Raw genomic sequence first — 22,031 nt, 5'->3', positions numbered from 1 at the left:
TATTTTGTAATGCCTATGTGCCACCTACCTCATAGGCAGTTGTGAGAAAAATGTAAACTATTAAATAGTGAATAAATGTGAATTGTTATAAAGTGGTACTATTTTATGCACAATTCAGAAGTATGATTAAAGCAAAAACATAGGGAACAATTTGGATAATGATGAGCATGTTCTATGACTTTTCCTGTTACAGAAATAAGGTTGAGTATTTAATTCAAAGCATGCTGCTAACCACTAAATATAGTAGTACATACTTCTAAAAAGTAATGAAATTTGACTTCCAGTGAAAAACCCAGAAAAGCAGTACAAATACTATAATGGACACAATGAACATATATGTGTACTCAATGTCAAATCACCAAAGAAACAGATCAAGTGGATAATGTAACAAAAACTTTTTACATCTTTTTTTTATCCCAAATATCCAGTCACCAAGTTCCATTCGTTCATTTTAAAAAATCACTTTTCTTTCCTTCTTCTCCATTCCAATACTGCCCACTTCATCCAGTCACTGTTTCAAATCTCGTGTCACCGCAACAGCCTACTTATTCTTTCTTTAGCCTTCCTCCATAACCATACAACACTCTGCAGATCCAAATTCTCTTTCCCAACTATTCCATTCCAGTCCTCCTTAGTCTCTTCCTGATGTCCACAGAATCTCAGAGTGTTAGAATCACAATGAAACAAATCTAGTTCAATGGTCTCATTTTATAATGGAAGGAGGAAAAAAAAACAAGGCCCCAGAGAGGTAAATAGCCTGCCCAAAATTACATTAGTGGCAGATTTAAGGTAAGAACCCAGTTCTGATGCCCCCCTCTCCCCAAACAAGATTCTTTCCAGTAAGGCCTTTACTTTAGTCATTCTCCCAAACTGAAATGTCCCCCACCCCACCCCCTGAAATTCTATACATCCTTCAGGGACCAACCTAAACCCCACCCCACCCCCTTTCCCAACTATCCTCGGTCATACAACTAGTAACTAAGGGCACATATGAACTCAAGTCTGACCACAGAAAGTTACCACGGTGACAAGGAAGATCAAAACACACACTCAGATGAAGATAACAAAGTCAAACCTTCTACATCCAAAGCCTCCAAGAAATATATGAATTGAGGGCAGCTAGGTGGCCCAGTGGATAGAGCACTGGCCCTGAAGTCAGGAGGACCTGAGTTCAAATGCAGTCTCAGACCAGACACTTGACACTAGCCATGTGACCCTGGGCAAGTCACTTAACCCCAACTGCCTCACCAAAAAAAAAAAAAAAGAATTGGTCTCAGGCCAGGGAAGAACTCAAAGGATTCTGAAAATCAAGTCTAAGAGAGGTAGTGGAAAAATTGGGAAGAAAAATAAGAGAAATGCAAGAAAATCACAAAAAACAAGTCAATAGCTTGGTAAAGAAAAGACAAAAAAAAATGAAGAAAATAACACTTCAAGGTAGGCCAAATGGTAAAAGAGGTACAAAAAGCCAGTGAGAAGAAGAATGCCTTAAAAAGCAGAGCTGGCCAAATGGAAAAAGAGGCACAAAAATTCACTGAAAAAAAAAAAAACAAATAGAACTGGACAAATGGAAAATGAGGTACAAAAAGTTCAATAAAGAAAATAATTTCTTAAAAATTAGAATTGAGCAAATGGAAGCCAATAACTTTATGAGAAATCAAGAAACAATAAAATAAAACCAAAAGAATGAAAAAATAGAAGATAATGTGCAATATCTCACTGGAAAAACAACTGACCTTGATGGACAGCTAGGTGGTGCAGTGGACAGAACACCAGCCCTGAAGTCAGGAGGACCTGAGTTCAAATCCAGCCTCAGACCAAACACCTGACACTTACTAGCTGTGTGACCCTGGGCAAGTCACTTAACCCCAACTGCCTAAAAGCAAAAAAAAAAAAATTGACCTTGGGGCAGCTTGGCAGCACAGTGAATAGAGCTTGCTGCCTTGGGAGTCAGGAGGACCTGTGTTTAAATCAGGCTTCAGACACCTGACACTAACTGTGTGACCCTGGGCAAGAAACTTAACCTTGACTGCCTCACCAAAAAAAAAAAAAAAAAGAACTGACCTCGAAAACAGATCCAAGAGAGATAAATTATTGGACTACCTCAAAACCATGATCAAAAACAGGGCCCAGACTTCATATTTCAAGAAATTATCAAGAAAAACTGCTCTGCTATTCTAGAACCAAAGGGTAAAACAGAAATTGAAAGAATACTGATCACCCCTTAAAAGAGATCCCAACACAAAAACTCTCAGGAATATTATGGCCAAATTCCAGGGCTCCCAGGTCAAGCAGAAAATATTGCAAGCAGCCAGAAAGAAACAATCCAAATATCATGGAACCCAGTCAGGATAACACAAGATTTAGCAGCTTCAACATTAAAGGATGATAGGGCTTGGAATACGATATTCCAGAGGGCAAAGAAACTAGGATTATAACCAAGAGTCACCTACCCAGAAAAACTGAGTATAATCCTTTAGGGTGAAAAATTAACATTCAATGAGATAGAGGACTTTTAAGCATTCTTGATGAAAAGACCAGAGCAGAATAGAAAATTTGACTTTCAAATACAAGACTCAAGAGAAGCATAAAAAGAAAAACAAGAAAGGGAAATCATAAGGGACTTAATAAGGTTAAACTGTTTACATTCCTACATGGGAAAATGATACTTGTAATTCATAAGAACTTTCTTATTAAGGCGGATAGGAGTATAGACAGACAGAAGACACAGGTGTGAGGTGAACATGAAGGGATGATATCTAAAAAAATAAAATTAAGGGGTAAGAGAGGAATGTACTGGGACAAAGGGAGAAGTAGTATGGGGTAAATTATCTCACATAAAAAAAAGCAAGAAAATGCTTTAATAGTGGAGGGGAAGATGGGGGGGGGAAATGAACCTTACTCTCATCAAAACTGGCTCAAAGAGGGAATAACATACACACTCAATTAGGTATAGAAATCTTACCCTACAGGAAGGTAGGGGGTGAAGAGGATGGGGGGGGGCGAGGGGATTGAAGGAGAGGGTAGTCAGAAGCAAAACACTTTTGAGGAGGGACAGGGTGAAAAAGAGAAGGAAAACAGAATGGGGGGTGAGAGATAGGATTGAGGGAAATACTGTAAGCAATAGTAACTGTGAAAAAATTTTGAAGTGTCTCCAATAAAGGCATCATTTCTCAAACATACAGAGATTTGAGTCAAATTTATAAAAATGAGAGCCATTCTCCAACTGATAAATGATCAAAAACATTAACAGTTTTCAGATGAAGTAATCAAAGTTATCTATGGCCATACAAAAAAATCCTCTAACTCCTTATTGATTGAAGAAATGCAAATTAAAACAATTCTGAGGCACTGACTCATACCTATTAGATTGGCTAAGAGGAGCGAAAAGGAAAATGACAAATGTTGGAGGGGATAGGGGAAAACTGGGACATTAATTCACCGTTGGTGGAATAGGGCTATAAAACCATGCATATACCCTTTGATCTAACAATACCACTACTAGGTCTGTATCCCAAGAGATAAAAAGCAAAAAGGAAAAGGACCTATACATAGAAAAATATTTATAGCAGCTCTTTTCTAGTGGCAAAGAATTGGTCAGGTAAGAACCACTCAGTTACTCTCAGCAATACAATAATCCAAGACAGCTTCCAAAGGACTTAACGATGAAAAATGCTATCCATCCCCAGAGAAAGAAATGATGGTGTTTGAATACAGATTGAAGCATACTTTTTTAAAAACTTACTTTATTTTTCTTGAGGGTTTTTTTTTGGTCTATGTTTTCTTTCACAACCTGACTATTATGGAAATGTTTTCTACGACTTCACATATAACCTATATCTAAACTGCTTGCCTCCTCAAAAAGGGGGTAGATGGGGAGGGAGGAAAATAGAGAATTTGGAACTCAAAGTTTTAAAAACAAATATTAAAAACTGTTCTTACATGTTAACTGGGGAAAAATAAAATACTAAATAAATAAACTTAAAAAAAGAAAAAGAAGCTATTGTGATCCATGCCTTGTAACCATGCAACAAAACTAGAATGAAATATATAAGAAAGAGGTGAGGGCTTGTACCTGGGAGAAGTTTGTAGTCACTAAAATATAAGAAATATTCTTTAGTTCGACTGTAAATTACGTGGTATAATGACATACATGGTATATGTCTATGTACCTATGGATAATTTTTATATCTATCAACTGATAGATCTGGAAATAATAATTTGATAAATTAGAAAAATAATAACTTAATTTTATGAAGTATAAATAGACAAGGAGCTCACAAACCCAAAGTTACTGAAAAGCTTTTTACATCTTGGCTCATTTTTATCTTAATGCAATATGGTTCTTTTGAAGACATCATTCATCTACTATACATGAAAATAACAATACTAGTGGTCTTAGCCCTTGGAATTTGATTGTTGTCTACACTGAAATCATTACAGATAAAGATACTGAGGGAATGGAAATAAGAGATATGAAGCATAATAAGATTTGAAATAAATATCTCCCCTTAAAAAAAAACACAATTAGCCAATCAGAAGTTGGTGGTAATACCTACTGTTAACAGATTTAGTATAAAAACACAATATATAGGGAAAAAAAATCATTCCCAGATAAGAATTTCCCAACATCTTACCAGGTTGAGTTCTTTCCGTACTTCTAAAGTTTCACCCATGTTTACATCAATAGAAAGATAATAATGAGGTATTGTTTGTTTGGACTGCATTAAACGCTGGGCAATAACCTAAAAAAAAAAAGTCACTTGGGCAGGTTTGTAAATAATCACTTAAGTAAAAATTTCACTATTTCTTCTTCCCCCCATTTCCCCCCCCGAACCAAAATCCTTAAAATTAGTAACTGTCAAACCAATCAGCAATGAAACATAGCAACAGGATTAAGGAACTGGAACTTGCATTTTATCTTAGTATTTTCCTATTCTATTAATTAAAGCAGAACAAAGTCACTGATTAATTCCAAGCACCTCAACATACCAGCCATCTCACCCTTCAATTAAGAAATCACCTTGTCATCACTTTGCACAGGAGCAACTTAATAGTAAAGCCAACAGCTATTTCTAGATTTATAGAAGCACACTTACTCTACGAATATTGCTGACTGGGATATCTGTGAAAACACCAGTAGGAACTGCTGCTATTCCTGGAGCTGGTGCGGGCATGGCCGCTGTTGGAGGGGGAGCCTGTGGACAAAGAGGTTAAAAAAACTCTTAAAAACTAGGAACCAATCTTAGAATAATAATCTAGTCTTAAGATTCTTAATGGGTAGCTCAATATTGTCAAGTGACCTTAGAGATACTGGAATGAAAATTCAATTTGTTTTTAAAGAATAGTCATTTCCAAGTCATCTTTAGTCAGCAGAAAGGACTTGTTTGACCTGTTTCTGAATTTTGAATTAATATTTAAACATTATATCCTCTAAGTCACAGTACCATTGAGTAGTTTTTAGACTGGACTAACCCCCTCTCCATTTTCACAGAAATGAATAACCCTTTAAAATAAGGCTATTCGACTTAAGTAGAAAGAAGAGCAAATATCACCCCTTTCCAGAACTTGGGAGGCAGCATGGTACAATGAATAGTGAGCTGGGCTTGGGAGTCAAAAAGACCCAAGTTAATAAATTCCTGTGTCTGACACAAATTGGCTGTAACCACAGACAAGCTGCATAACCTCACAGCAGACAATTCTCTAACATCACAAAGTGCAGAATAGTTGCTAATCTGCAAATGTAGAGGAAGTTTCCTCACCAGGTAGTTCCCTACATTGATGAAAACAAAGGATTAGACTAAAAAAATAATTTTAGAAGATCAGCATGACTTAATTTTAAAAGAAAATATTATCAATCTTATTTAATTGCAATATTGTTGAGTGGTTTATAAGCATGATTCTCTAGCCAAAATGGCCTAACGAAGGCAAGGTCAGGGATGCTAAAGTGAGCAAGTTAGACACAGTACCAGATTTAAACCAGTAAACCAGTAAATTATTCTGTTAATAACTGGGATTAGATAAAATTATATGAAGATATTTGTGCAAATCCTAGATTGCTAATACTTGAAAATCTCAAAACACATTTCTGTTGGTCAGTAATGCATCTTTGTACACCAAGGGTAGAACACTAATACCTGTACACTAAATTTAAACAGAAGCAAAAGAAACCTTATATTTCTGGTATCAATTTCACACAAAAGTACTGAATGTAACATTCAACATGCAAACCAAATGATTAGGAGTGAAGACTATTGTAAAAGAACTATTACCCTCATGGAAAGCAATAAGCAAAAGGGACCAAGTTCAACTCACAGGAGCAACCTTTGAAGGCACAAAGGACTCAATGTCTTTCTTGGTGATTCTGCCATCTGGCCCTGTCCCTGGAAGACACACACAAGAATACAACTGGATTTCTAGTGTAATTATTACTGCTATACCAATCAACCTACCACTGACAAAGATTTCTCCTTGCTCCTGGACAAAGCTTCTTTAAACATGAAATTTGTATGAGTCCAACTATCATTCTTCAATATGTGAAAGTAAACCACATGCAGAATTTTGCAAAGAGTCTGGCTCCCCTGTACCATACAGGGTCAGGTAGGTTACACAGTGGATAGAGCACTGGGCCTGGAATCAGGAAGACGCGAGTTTAAATCTAGCATCAGATACCTACTAGCTATGTGACCCTGAACAAATCTGTCTGCCTCAGTTTTCTCATCTACAAAATGGGAATGTTAATAGCACCTGCCTCCAGTGTTCTTGTAAAAATCAAAGGAGATGATTTTGAAGTGCTTAGCATAGTGCCTGGCACATAGTAAGCACCACAAAATGTGATAATCATTTAAGATCAACTGAGCCCCAACAAAGGCCAAAAACCTGAATTAATCTTTTCTTCCAGAGTGAACAGAGAATACCCTTTCCTGTCTCAACAGCTAAAGCTGATCCAAGAGCATTCTTCTCTTTATGACCACTAAGGCACCTTTAACCCAGACAATACCTTGAATAATGAGACTTTTCTTATCTTGATATTCTATGGTGGTAAAGGAAACAGATATCCTGGATCTGACCTTTGCCTATCAATTAACAGACATCCTGAGTCACGGTTTAAATGTCCTGCTAAAATTGCTTGATTCAGTCAGAGTTAAAGCTCTGACTCCACGTACATGCATTAATTTAAGGGAATAAAACAATATGAATTTACTTATCACCTAGCTTGTTGTCTCTTTAACCAACTGCCCCTCGACATGGGATGGAACTGAAGAAGTAGGAGAAAACAACATCCCACCCTGGCAACACTAGTGGTTCAAGTGCCTCAGGATCTTGTTTTTTCCTGGAGTCCTAACCTTGACAGGTTTGGGTAAGTTTCCCCTATTCTCAGCTTCCATGGACCTCCCACTAGTTTGGTTGAAGTCTGAATGAAAATTCCCTTTAAGTGGGCTCTGGGGTTGGGGATCAAGTCGAAGTTCAGAAACTCTGGCTACTGTATCGGTTAGATCCCCTCTGGTAAGGATTGATCTACAGAAACTGGTTATGGGTCAGTCAGAAACTAAAACTAGAAATCCAGCTAAGAAGACCACCATCTCTCATATGTCAAACCATTGCCAATCTGGTAATCACAAGTACTGCTAGCACTGATGTCAGTTAACTGAAGATAGTCCCAAATTATGCTGGTCACAACGGGGCTTCTTTTGACTGGTCAAAGTTACTTTATCTTAAAGCCAAATTAAGTTTAAACGCCAACAAAACATCTAACCAGGAGTGGGAATATTTTCATCATTGAGCTGCTGAGATGGCTGAGGGATAAGGAAAGGCAGAAGCCTCTTCCCTTAAGGCTCACAAAGCCACTTTCCCAAACTCTGAATAATTCCCATTCCCCCTCCCCTGTTCCCTTAAAGACTATGGTCCTGATGAGGACTCAGATCCCCGAACTTAATTTCATTGGGACTTGCCCTTTTAAATCTGCAACCTCAAGGGCACTTTGAGGAAGGCTTGCAAGATCCAGTTATACTATCTGGTCTTGGGATCCTTGCAAATTCTTCAACCTCCCTTCCTTGGAATAACAACCAATTCATGTTAGGGGTTTTCTAACAAGCCTCTAATTCCCTCTCTCTCTGTCATTAAGTGTGTACTATGTCACACTATGTTTGTATAGTATTTGTCCTGTCAATTTGTCAGTGTGTCTGTATTGTGTGTGCTGTGAGTCTGTTATTTTGTAAGATTTTAAAGTCACCCAGAGACTTCTAAGGGCTGCAGCTAGGAAAGCAACAAAGCTGTAAGACTTCTTTCCTTGTGGTTCCAGGCCCGCCAGTCTAGACCTACAGTAAAAAGTTAGATACAGCTGAACACATCTTAGCAGATTCTGGAGGTTTTGAGATTAATCATTAAGAAGTTGGGAAACTGATCACTTTGGGACTGCTGGAGAAAACTTCTGAGACTAGGGGCAATTCCAGGTGCTCACCCTCTGCTAAAACACTTCTCAATCCCGATTCCTCAGCATTCCCTCCCTCCCCAGAGACAAGCATCTCAATATGGAGACTGTAAAAAGGAATAGAATGCTGGAGAACTGTAGGGGAAACTTAGATCAGCCTTCCCCACTTGGCAAAAGGAGGAGAGGGGCAGCCATCACAGACTAGCAATGATAGTTTGCTATCAGCCCTGTGCCCCTGGGTACTTTGCAGCCCACCCCTCTAGGCAAGGCCTGGGAGTATCATCCAGGTTCAATACATTCTGCTCATCCTGACCCAGCAGCTGCAACCAGCACCCAGCCTCAGTAAATTCTGCAGCTGTGGGGAGGGGATAAGCGGACAGGTCAGACCTAAGATGAGATTCCTTAAGCCCTGCCACCAAGAATTATCACCACTAAGAAGGCCCTGGCATCAGCCACTCCAGCCCCTGGAAGGTCTGGCAATAGCACTATGACATGAGAAGCCAACTTCTATTCTTGGTAAGTCCCATACTCCTCTGTTCCAGTTTTGGAATTTATGGCAAGTTATTTTATCTGTTTGCCCTGTTTCCTGATTTGTAAAGGAAAAAATAATAATGGTTGTTGTTATAGGATCAAAATGATATAATGATTGTAAAGTGCTTACAACAATGACTGGCATATGTTAGATGACATTATCTCTCTAATTTAATGTAACTGTTCCATACCTGATAACTCTGAACTGGTTTTTAAATACCAAAAGTAATAAGATCAATAATCTCTATATGTATAATCTGGAAATGTAACTGATGTCTTCTAAAGTTTATTGTTTGTGTTATTACTATGTTTCTAAATCATATTGTATTTCTAAAACTTTAAATTGTAAAATTTGAGAGACCATTGTGAGGCAGAAATTGTGCATATGGATTGGTCTTCTAAAAAAATGTGATAAAAATGAGAATTTGAAAACTTAATATTTAATGAAGTATATTGGGTTATAAGCAGGTAATTAATTGGTTCTGTTTCAAGTTTTAAATACCTGATAATTGCTTATGGTATGATTATATTTCTAAATTTTCTTATTATGGAGTAATCTGGTAAACAAACTGTATCAGCTATATTGTTGAAAAAGCAATTTCTCTTATCATCTAGAAATGTTAGATCAAGAATTGCAACCCCCCTAACAAAGACCTGGAAATTTACAGGATGCCCATCAACTGGGGAATGGCTGAGCAAGTTGTGGTATATGAATGTAATGGAATACTATTGTGCCATAAGAAATGATGAACAGGCTGACTTCAGAAAAACCTGGAAAGACTTGTATGGTCTGATGCTGAGTGAAGTGAGCAGAACCAAGAGAAAGTTGTACACAGTAACAGCCACGTTGTGCAGCGACTAATATCGATAGATTTAAGCCTTCCCAGCAACACAAGGATCTAAGACACCTCCAAAAGCCTCCTGATGGAAAATGCTATCCACATCCAAAGAAAGAACTATGGAGTTTGAATGCAGATCAAAGCATACCATTTGCTATTTTTTTTCTCTTCTGTTGAGTTTTGTTTCCTCTTTCTGGTGGTTCCTCTTATTGGTTCTAATTTTTACTTACAACATCACTAATCTGAAAATATGTTTAATAAGAATGTGCGTGTGTGTGTATACATATATATATATATATATAGCCTATATCAGATTGCGAGCCATCTTGGAAGTGATTATCGATAAATCAAATTTTTAAAAAAATTGCAACCCCCCCCCCAAAAAAATAGGGGAGAATGAATGGGTTAGAATAAACTTCCAAGTTTTATTTACCTTTAAGAGTAAGTTTCACCTAAAATTCTTATCAAGTCTGTGTAAAATTTTCCTGTGCTGTGGAATTCCTGAGTAAATGAGAATCCTGGGGATACATTATTTTGGAAATTTATGGACTATCACATTCACTATGTGAGATTCCAGAACGTAATAATTTTTCCTAATTTCTAGACATATACATAAAGACAACGGAAAAAAAGATACTAAGTAAATTTTTTAAAGGCTTGATAATATTTGTTATTGGGATAAGGCTAATTTAATTGGGTATGTTTTTCATGGCTTATAAAAATTGAATTTCTTCTCCATTACAAACACCTTTTGACTAAGGAACTTTGTGATATCCAGGAATTCTGTAATAACTAGGAATTTAGTGTGTTACAGTATTTTGGGAATTTATGTTACTTAAGGACATCTTAAACCAACTTAGTTTTAATGAATTCCAATTTTAAAGGTTTATTTTTGCTTAAAGGTGGAAAAGAAAGATAAGTTTAGTGATTATTCTTCTTAACATCAGGATAAATTTTAAGCTGTTTTCAAAAAAGGGAAATAGTTTTAGAAGAAATATCTTGATTTATTTTTTTTGAAGGCCTACTAAATTTTCATTTGCAAGATAATTTACTGCTAAATTATTGTAATGAGCTGTAAAACAAGAGATCTTGCTGTTCTGATCTGAGTCTGTAGTCATTACGTGACCTAAGCAAGAGTCAAATTAATGTTTCAACTTAGATGTATAAGACTCAAATCCTGAAGTGTCTCCTTCTTCCAGAGTGAGTATAATTAAAGAATAAGCAAGCTTGTGAACAAGGACACACAAATCCATCAACTTGTGAGGTTAGTCAGGAACCTCTTTGCTTTGTTCAAACTGGGATAGGATTCCGATACAGATAGTTATGTTAGTGAAGAGTAGTAACTTGTGAGCTCTTTTGTGTTAACTTAATGGGAAATCTAATACTTTTAATCTGGAATTAGAACATGTGTAGAAATTTATGCAAGCTGCTCAAGACTCACCTTAAGATGTTCCCATTGTTTAAAGGAATTATGAGAGCAGTAATATTTTTCTGTGATCAATCTCTTACCGTTACCAATGTGAGATTAAATTCTTATTAGCTAGGATATGTGACTTTATGGGACAGCAATTTACTATTATTTTGAGCTTTGATTACCTGGATAATTGTCTGAGTTGTCATGAAGCCAATAGTAGAATGGCATGTGCTGCAGGCTGATAACTGATAAAGGTGGATGTCTGTGTCTGGGAAGAGTTTTGAGGATGACCTTGGACACAGCCTAGGTAGGACCTTCCTGACTCTATTTCCCAATTGTGCTATTTGCTTTCTGAAAAGGAAAATTCCCCACCTGGTAAATCCTGAGCCCTGGCTATCAGATAAGACTCATGCCTGGAATCAAACAGAGCTAAGGAAGTTCTTTCCTTCTGATATATGACATTGTCCCTCATTTTTCCTTTATAGCAAATTTCTATAATCAAGATGCTCTGTAAGTACAGTACCAAATTTATTAAATAATAGATGGATACTGAGTTACCATAATAGGATGCAAGTATGAATAGCTTGCAATTTTAACTTACATTCATGGCCAAATAATATAGGGATAACATCTTCCTAAGGAAGAAATGATTAGACAAAGTGATAAGACAGATGTAGTGTGATAGGTGTCCAATTAAAAAGGATAGCAAATTTTGAGAAAAGCAACAGGATTTAGACTGATTCCTCTAAGAATTATATACAGATGTATATGACTGGCTTCCAAAATTTATCTATCATGGAAATTTAAGCATGTTTTGATAACAAGATCTCAAATTTAGATTTTTACACCAAAAATTGTATAAGATAATGATAAAAGTAAATGAAACTATATTTCCTTTATTAAAGTATCTGTCTGGTAATTTTAAAAGGCAGGAGAGGTCATTTTATGGTTGGACCTTCACATTTTAAAAGATTCTTATACCAGATACAGGAATTAGGTAAGGACAGAAGCAGCAGATGATATAAAAAAATGGAGAACCAAATTTTAGTGATTGTACTAATTTATACTAAGTCAGAATTATCTGGGAACTTCTAGGTCTAAAACAGAGAAATAGAACTCCTTTTTTTAAACTGCCTAAGAATAAAACCTATTGCACATGAGACATCTGGTATTCAAAAGGTGCTGTTTAAATAGACATTGAGAATAAGTTACTGGGATACAAGGAACTTAATGTTAGTTAACATTGGCAATAATGACTGCATTGATTTATATGGTTCATGTTTAAGTTTTCTTGATTATCTTGGTGACATGTAAATCTCCCTTTTCAAAACTCGTCTATTGTGAGCCCTCTGAGTAGTTTAATCTGTACCCCTGACTTGATGTAATTATGCAATTTTGTGAATTATGAGAAAAATTTTGTTGTATTGTTTGAACCTAGCCCTGCGTGGCTGAGAAAACTGAACCGTCTCTATGTACCTTTAACTAAGGATTTATGTTACACTGTTTTCTCTAAATTATCAACTCATACATCTTCTAAGAGCCCCTATCAAGTTTATATGACTACTCCCATAGCTGCCAACTTCTGGATGTGGACTCCAGGATCATCTGAAAGATGTCTGTTCCAAGTAGACATCTCTTCCCACCCCCTGAGGAAGGAGAAGGTTTTTTCCCCCACACCTTTCTTTGATCTACAGGTGAAGCTTTTGGCTTACCTAAAGGAGGAAATGACATTCATTTAAGATCAACTGAGCCCCAACAAAGGCCAAAAACCTGAATTAATCTTTTCTTCCAGAGTGAACAGAGAATACCCTTTCCTGTCTCAACAGCTAAAGCTGATCAAGAGCATTCTTCTCTTTATGACCACTAAGGCACCTTTAACCCAGACAATACCTTGAATAATTAGACTTTTCTTATCTTGATATTCTATGGTAAAGGATGGTAAAGGAAACACAGATATTCTGGATCTGACATTTGCCTACCAATTAACACAGACATCCTGAGGCAGGGTTTAAATGTCCTGCTAAAATTGCTTGATTCAGTCAGAGTTAAAGCTCTAAATCCATGTACATGGATTAACTTAAGGGAATAAAACAATATGAATTTACTTATCACCTAGCTTGTTGTCTCTTTAACCAACTTTCAGGTAGACAAATGTTATTACTGCAAAAGCAGGTTTGATCCTCCCCACAGCTCCAGACACACTATGTCCTGGGCCATGCCCAAAGAAAAAAAATGATCACAAAATGTCCCTTTAAAATCTCCTTTCACAGCCATTCTCCACTGGATAAGTGTTTGTTAAAGGAGATAAACAATTCCCATTTTGGAAGTAGGATTAAAAAAAAAAGTGGTTAAAAAGTCCATAACCTCTAACCCAGAGATCTCACTGCTTTGTATCTATCCCAAAGATAGAGACTTCATATGCAATAAAATATTTAGAGCAGTACTTTTTTGTGGTTGTAAAAAACTGGAACAAAGGTGCTGCTCATTGATTGGGGAATGGCTAAGCAAACTGATGTTATCAACTTGTTTTAATGGCATTGTGGAATAAGAAATGATGAGCATGAAGAATACAGAAAATACTGTGAGAAATAAAAGAGTTAAGTTTCCACATAAGCAGATAAAGAAATCAGCACAAAGAGGCTAACTTCTCCATGGGGGGGGGGGGGGGAGACAACACAATTCTAGGCACAAAATGTATGTTAAGGGGTAGGGATCACATGTATATAAAATGTATGAACAGGGCATATAAGGAAGACTGTAACCCAGAAGGATTAGGACCAATCCTGATCCAGAAGGGAGGAATTAGGCAATTACTAACTATAAAGCTTGCTCTTCCTTCTGTACTTAGGGCACTCTCCCCTTCAAAGGAGGTGTGCCTGCTTCTTGGGAGAATCGAAAGGACACGACCTGTTTAAAGTCTTTGAGACACCAGTCTTCAGAACTGAGTCTGGGGTCTTCTTTATAACAATATGAACTAAGTGAGATCAGCAGAACCAAGAAAGCAGTACATAAGATGAATACAATAATGTAAATGGAAATAAAAAAGCCTCAAAACTGAATACTACATAATATTAATGACCAAGAAGACAAAGAAGAATATGAGAATTTGACTCTCTCCTTTGTGTAGGGATAGAGGAAAAAGGGCAAGAACAGAAGACTACTGAAATGGAATGCAGCATATACTGCTGACCTTGACTGATGTGATAGATTAATTTTGCTGAAATTGCTTATTCTCCTTTTTTACTGTTACAAGGAAAAGCTGTCCTGTATAAGAAAGTGGGGGAAGGTTATATTGGAAATGAAGGCAATATAAAACAAGAGAAAAAAATAAAATCAAACATTTAATAAACCTAGCTTTCAGAGAAACAGACTTACCTCTCACTTGTGTAAGATCAATCCCTTTCTCTGCTGCCAATTTCTTTGCAAGAGGACTCACAAATATCCTTCCTTTTGTACTAGCAGGAATAACTGGACTGGTGGTTGAAGGTGCAGTGGCCATAGGTGGGGGAGTAGGAGGAACAGCAGCCATCTTACAGAGATAAAAAGTGATAGAGTTAGTGTCCCATTGGTAAGGTCAGTCTCCCAAGATCAAGAGCTGGTATTTTCTTCTAAATGAGTGGCTATTTTAGTTACATCATCTTTGCTTTTCTATGAGAGATCATACATCTGCTTAATATTCACAACATCCTAGTACCCCAAATGGCAAGTATCACATCAGTTTCTACCTTTACATGTACAAGGGGTAAAGATCAAATGTTTTCTAAAACATAATTTTGTGGGTAATTACACAGGAGATTATTTTCAAAAATTATTTTAGGTGATACAATCAACATTACTTTAGGTTTAAGTTGCTATTTGTCCTTTGTTCTCAAAGAGGACCAACCCATGAGGGAAGTTGATGAGGACAGGATCTAGACCCCAAAAGAAAAACTCTGTGGACTTTCCTACAAGGCCAATCTCTGGCATTCTCCTGAGGCTACAAACTGACCTTTCATTGTGGATACACCCAATCTCTCAATTCTGTTACCCTAAACCTAGTCTAGCCCTCTATTGTCTTACCTCCCTAGGCCCCAGTCATTTCCCACACTTAATCCTAGCTAGGCTCCATTCTCCCTTGGCCACGTGGTCCAGGTCCCAGAAGTTCTGTTCACCCCAGCTTACTGGCCACTTCCATCCAGATCTCCTCAGGCCCCTCTTCCCGTCACCCCAAACTACCTGGCCACTCTTAGATCCCTCCCACAGGCCTTCTGTATATAAGGTCCATCTTATCTCCATTAAGATGCTGGGATTCTTATAATCTAGCCACTGCACAGATTTTCACAATCTAGCTAATAGCCCACAGATGCTCAGATTCCTTAAGAGTTTAGCTAATATGCAAATTTTCAATAAACCTTGTTTTTGGCTGAAAGAAGGCTTGGGTCGAATTCTTTCAGGTAGGACCTGCATGTCATGGTTTTGGGATTCCAGCACCCCTAACCTCTAGACCTCATCAACCCCAAACTACTTGGCTATTCCTAGATCCCTTCCACAGCCTTTCTGTATATAAGGTCCATCTTGTCTCCATTAAGGTGCTTAGATTCTTAAAATCTAGTCACTGCTCAGATTCTTATAATCTAGCCAATAGCTCACTAATGTTCAGACTCCTTAAGAGTCTGCCCAATATGATGAATGTTCTAATAAACCTTCTCTTTGGATGAAAGAAGGCTTGGGTCGAATTCTTTTAGGGAGGGCAGTGCAAACTCACCACCCTCCTCTGGAGCCATCTGGGTCCAGTGACCAGATATGGATCAGGACAACTGGAGATGACCTAAGATGCAGTGGGGGACCAAGACCTTTCTTTATAAGCTAAGGTCTTTAAACAGGTCTCACAGTTTGAGTGAGGCAGGGCCCATTCAGTGATTAAGGCTTAATAAGAAATGAGGCAAAGAAGCGTCTCTTAAAAAAAAAAATAAGATCTGGGAGGGAAAGACCCTCAAGGTTTCTGGCCAAAACAGAAACAATTGTTATTTACTTTCATTCTCAGACAATCAGGGTCCAAACAAAGACTAAGTAGGGCTTGGCCTGGGACCTACAGTTGGCCCATCAATGACAGCCAGAGTTATTTGTTGTTAAGGCTGGTCTTTAAAAGAAAAAACAAGTTTCAGAGATTAAAATTTGCATTCCCTTTGGGCAGAGCACTGGCAGATAAGGGTGTGATACCCTATGAGGAGAGAGAAAAAGAAATTAAGAAAGAAAGAGTGCATAGATATCTCAACTATAATGCTATTATTAGAGTCCATACCATGGGAACATCTTATGGTTGAAATGGTATATTACAAGCATGAAAAGCTACACAACACTGTGGACAGAACCTTGGACTTGGAATCAGGAAGACCCGAGTTCTGCCTCCATTACTAGCTACTTGATCCTAGCCAAATCACTTAACCTCTCCGGGTCTCAGTTTCTTCATCTATAAAATGAAGAGGTTAGACTTGATGACCTCTAATTTTGTGATATTATGAAGCTCTGAAATGACCTTTTTTTAAACACAGACATCTACACTGTATCAGGTATTACAAATACTTATATTTAGATTTTAGTTTTTTGGTTGGGTTTTTTAAAAGATATTTTTCTGGTCATACCCAACCATGATACAGAAGCACCAGGCACAAGTACAAAGAAAACTGTTAGTGACAGATTATTACAAGTTAAATAGCAGAAAGAGAATGACCTAACTTAAAGAACGAACTGAATGTAAAAAAAAATCCCAACAGTAAATAAACTAGTCAAATATGTGGTGAAAAGGTGTATTTTCTATAACCAGGTCAAGAGTCTGTGTTTGGTGTTTTCCAAAAGGAGACTGGACTAAAACCTAGCTGGTACAAATTAGTATTGATTTCATTGTAATACCTTAGCAGAGGCTAGCAGAGTAAAATAAGAAAACAGACAGGCTGGCTTAAAGACATATTATACATCTTGTTCCATGTGACTTCTGAGAAAAGAACTATGACCAATGAGTGAAAAGTTACAAGAAAGTAGATTTTAGTCCAAAATGGAAGAATAACAGCTGTCCAAAATGGGCTCTTTCATGACACAATGCTCACTTCATCCCTAGGAGTTTTCAACAAGAAACTGGGTACCACTTCTCAGAGATACTACGGAGGTGATTTACCCATTGCCTGGGAAATTAGACTGCTGGCCTCTAAAGTCCCTCCAGTTCTTTGATTCTATGATTCCAAATGAGTGGGAAATGAAACCTTACCTTTCAAAAGTATGAGATCCTACATTTAAAGCAGGAAGACTACATGTCACACCAATACTTGGGGCATTTCAGTATGCTTTGGTCTCAGCAGGAGGAAACACAGCTAAGGGTCAAACTATTCACCATTAGGTGAATACTCTTGAGGTATCAAAGAATATTACTCTCTCCCATTCCCTCCATTCCAGAGTCATACCTACCGGAATTGGGGTAGGTGGTGGTGCTTGGGGTTTTATATCAGTTACTCCAGTTGGCTTATAATCAGCAAATGCAGCAATATCTGCTTCTTTTTCTACAATAATACAGAGGGGTGTTCCTAGAGGGACATCTCTTGTGCCTTCAGGGATAAGTATTTTTGCCAGGTATCCTTCTTCTTGCACTTCAAAACCTTTAATGAAAGAAAAAAAGTTAATGCAATACAAAAGGTTCCCATTATTCCACATAATTCAAAGCAGAGAGATCTTAAATGAAAAGAATTCCCTTTATATTATCAGAAACTACTTGTGATAGATTAATCTTAAAGGAAAACATCCAGTGAATCATATATGGTGAATACAATTAATTTTATGGTTTTGTGAAGATAAGGGATAAGGTGCTTCGTTGTAGCTTGAGAGAAAACTACATATTATTACAGTTCTGAATGGAAGTTACTCCCAAATTGTCCCATGGCACAACAAGTGTCAAGAACATAAGTGCTTAATAAACATCTGAATTCCAATAAATATGCCCAATGGCACTAGCACAGGTCTAGGTATTTTCGCTTTGTAGAAATAACACAGGTTACCAAACAACACTGGGGAATCCAAAATGACCAGTTCAGACAATTCATGTCTCTCTATGAATGCAAGGATATGATACTTTTCTATGTAGAAATTGGTTTGAATCAAATACAGATACCCAGCGTTATAGATGTGAGAAAGTACATATTTCATTTCCTGCCTAAATCAGAGGCAGGCTATAAGCTTCTGCATATCGACTCCAGTAAAACTATAAAATTCACACCATACTGAATAATGACCAAGAAATCAAAAGAGAAACTAGAATAAGTAACTTCTTCCACCCCAAAACTGTAGAAAAAGTCATCTGGGCCTCTTGCCAGCAAAGCCAGGGACAGTCCAGGGCAGACTCAAAGTGCCATCAAAGACAGAAGTAGTAGCTTGCAATGCTGTGTTCAGGGGCAGCAATGGGGAAGGACTCCCTTGAGAAGGATGCAGGATGATTTTAAAAAAAAAAGATTCCCTGAAAATTATAATGGACCAAAGAGGAGTTAATGATTTTATGAGCAAGAAATATTAAAACAAAGTCTAAAGACTGGAAGGAAAAAAAAACAGAAGAAAATGTAAGGTAAACTTTTTTTTAAAAAATGACCTAGAAAACAAGAAAAAAATCTTTAAAATCTTTAAAAAAAAATCACTGGACTACCTGAAAGCTATGACCAAAAAACGGTCTTGCTATTTTTCAAGAAATCACGAAAACTGCCCAGATCTATTAGAACCAGAGAACAAAGTGAAATTAAAAGAATCTACCCATCAGTTCCTGGGGCAGGGCGGGGCACGGCAGAATTCCCAAGAAATATCATAGCCAAAATACAAAACTTCCAGATTAAAAAAAATACTGTGAGCAGCCAGAAAAAAGTTCAAGTATCAAGGAACCAGTCAGTATCACACAAGATTTAACAGCTTACCACCATAACGAAACATAGAGCTGGGTACACAATATTCCAAAAGATAAAAGATTTGGCATCACAACCAAGACTAACTCACCCAGCAAAACTAAATATAATACTACAGGGAAAAATAAACCTTTAATGAAACAGAAGATTCTTAAGCATGTCTGATGAAAAGAACTAAATAGAAACTGAAATGCAATCACAAGAGTCAAAAAAAGATAAACATATGAGTAATGAGAAGAGATTATAGAAGAATAAAGTTTTTGCTTTCTAATAGGGGGAGAAGAAACAAGTTTCCCCTCAGAACCCTAACTCAGTAAGACAGAGGGCCTTTGTTATGTTTTTATTGTCTGTAATGGAGAGGAATTCAAATACACTAGAAAAGGGCTTGGAAGAAATAAGGAACACTTACTATCTCACATAAAAGAGGTACACAAGTAGAAAACAAGGAGGAGGGTATGGATTCTGGTGCATCACTGGAACCTCACTTTGATCTGAGTCAAGGAAAAGAGGGTAGAAAACAAGCAAACACATACAGAGTTTGGTATAGGAATACATTCAATTTCAAAGGAAAACAGTAGGAAAAGGAGACAGGAGCTAAGAGAGAGGGGAGACCAAGGTAAGGATTTTAGTCATAAAGAAAACAAACTAAACTCAGAAGGTGGATTATGAAGAGGGGCTTAATAGGAAAGAAAGGGTAAAAACCAGCGAATGGGGTCTAATCAAGGAGAAAAGAAAAGGGATAAAAGAGTAGGAGACTGAATCAAGTATAGCTCACTAGTGCTAAACACACTCCTCTTTCACTACCCTTTTCTTTTTAAAGAGAGTGGTGCAGGGCACAGACAAGAAAAAATGGAGGGAAACACACAATTAATAATCAAAACTGTGAATGCTAAGGATGAACTCACCCATAAAACAGAAGAGAATAACAAAATGGATTAGAAAGCAGAACCTAACATATGTTGTTGAAACACACTTAAAATGGATTCATACAGAAAAATAATGGGCTAAAAGAAAAATCATGTGTGAAGTGAAACATAAAAAAGCAGGCATAACAACCAAGATCTCAAAGTGTCAGCAAAAATAACTGATTAAAAGAAAAAGAAACTGCATTATGCTTAAAGGCACCATAGACAATGAAATAATAATATCAATACTTAACATATAGGCACCAAATGGCATAGTATCTAAATACTCAAAAGGAAAATTAAACAGGGATGAAGAAAGTAAAACTATAGTTATGAGGGGACCTCAACGTACTCCTTTCAGACCTATACCACTCTAACAAAAACAAAACAAAACAAAAACCCAAGAAAGGAATTAAGGTTCTGAACAGAATTTTATAAAAGTTAGAAGTGACAGATTTCTGGCAAATACTAAGAACTGGAGTCTACAAATTTCTCAGTACAGCGTGGTACCTTTACAAAAACTGACCACATAATTAGAGCATTAAAAAAAAAACACAAGTACAGAAAAGCAGAAATACTAAACCATATCCTTTACTAACTACAATGCAATGAAACTCCTACTCAATAAAGTCATCCTAAAGAATCAGTAGATAAAGAATGAATCACAGAAACAACAGATAATTTTAAAGATAATAACGAGACAACATACCAAAATTTTTGGGATGGAGCCAAAGCAGTCCTTAGGGGAAAATTTATATCTCTAAGCATTTTCATCAACAAAAGAGAGAGAGAAAAAAGACAAATGAATTGGGGCATGCAACTAAAAACCCAGAAAACCAATAACTGAAAAAAAAAATCCAAATAAGTACTAAAATAAAAATCTGAAAACCAAATAAGAGTAACAAAATAAAAGTACAAAAAAATTCCAAAAACCATTCAATTAATAAATAAAGCTAGGAGCTGGCTTTAAAAAAAAAATTGGTATTTGATTAAAAAGAAAACCAAATTAACAGCATGAAAAATGAAAATTCACATCAAATGAAACAAAGAAGTTATTAGAAACTATTCTGTCCAACAATATGCCAATAAAACTGACCAACTTGAGAATATTTACAGATATAAAAGGCCAAAAATTAACAGAAGAAATTGCGGGCAGCTAGATGGCGCAGCAGATAGAGCACCAGCCTTGGATTCAGGAGGACCTGAGTTCAAATCCGGCCTCAAACACATAACACATACTAGCTGTGTGACCCTGGGCAAGTCACTTAACCCCATTGCCTAGCCAAAGAAAAAAAAAGGAAAAAAAATTAACAGAAGAAATTAAATAATGCAACTTCAGAAAAGGAAACTGAACAAGCTATAAATGAACTCCAAAAGAGATTATTTAGCCTTGTTTCTTATTTATTCCTTTTCTTTCCTCCTTGTTTGTGAGAATACCTCTCTAGAGCTTATGTTTTCTTCCCAGAAATATCTAAAAGGTATCACAATCATTACTTGTGAAACAAACTCTAGTTCAAATACAATGTCTAAACTGACATTTCACTGGGTGGATAAGAATCCTATTTGTCACTGACAAATGAGTGTGCAGTCACTTTCATTATGAAACTTGTCCTCACAAGACAAACTCTACCAGTTAGAAAATCTTTGCATTATCACACAATCTTCACAGGGTAGGATAGCAATCTTCTACTCCTACTGTACAGCTATCTGCCTTTGTCAGTTTCTGAGGTAAAAACTCACCTATTGTAGCTTTGTCTGTTTCTATCTCAGCCAGCAAGTCTCCTTCATTCAATTTCTCACCCACCTTCTTCTCCCACCTTTGAACTGTGCCCACAGTCATGGTGGGAGAGAGAGCAGGTAGCAGAACCTACAAAAAAAAAAACGCACCTGAAGACACACTGCTTTGGATCAAGAGGCAGGTTCAATGGACATAATAGCAACTCTCAAGAAGTAAAGAACCAGGTAGGCACACTTTGTCAAGTACCTGTCAAGACACCACATTAA

General features: G+C 37.0%; 1 protein-coding gene across 2 annotated transcripts in view; it reads right to left on the bottom strand.

Moving 5' to 3' along the window:
- DLAT (dihydrolipoamide S-acetyltransferase) overlaps positions 1-22,031 on the bottom strand; it is a 31,474-nt gene that overhangs the window by 5,772 nt on the left and 3,671 nt on the right. Inside the window, exons 5-10 of one of the 2 annotated variants that reach the window (XM_020989767.2) lie at positions 21,768-21,894; positions 17,651-17,838; positions 14,588-14,741; positions 6,313-6,380; positions 5,097-5,195; positions 4,635-4,742 (exon numbers count right to left, since the gene is read on the bottom strand). In XM_020989767.2, the coding sequence (XP_020845426.1) occupies positions 4,635-4,742; positions 5,097-5,195; positions 6,313-6,380; positions 14,588-14,741; positions 17,651-17,838; positions 21,768-21,894 (744 nt within the window). The remainder of the gene's footprint in view (positions 1-4,634; positions 4,743-5,096; positions 5,196-6,312; positions 6,381-14,587; positions 14,742-17,650; positions 17,839-21,767; positions 21,895-22,031) is intronic. The other variant, XM_020989768.2, reaches the window with a different exon arrangement.

Source organism: Phascolarctos cinereus, unplaced genomic scaffold, assembly GCF_003287225.1.
Source record: "Phascolarctos cinereus isolate Bilbo 61053 unplaced genomic scaffold, phaCin_HiC Scaffold_726;HRSCAF=1367, whole genome shotgun sequence".
Taxonomy (NCBI): Eukaryota; Metazoa; Chordata; class Mammalia; order Diprotodontia; family Phascolarctidae; genus Phascolarctos; species Phascolarctos cinereus.
Note: the sequence above shows the minus strand (reverse complement) of the source record. Positions and strands in the feature narration are given on the sequence as shown.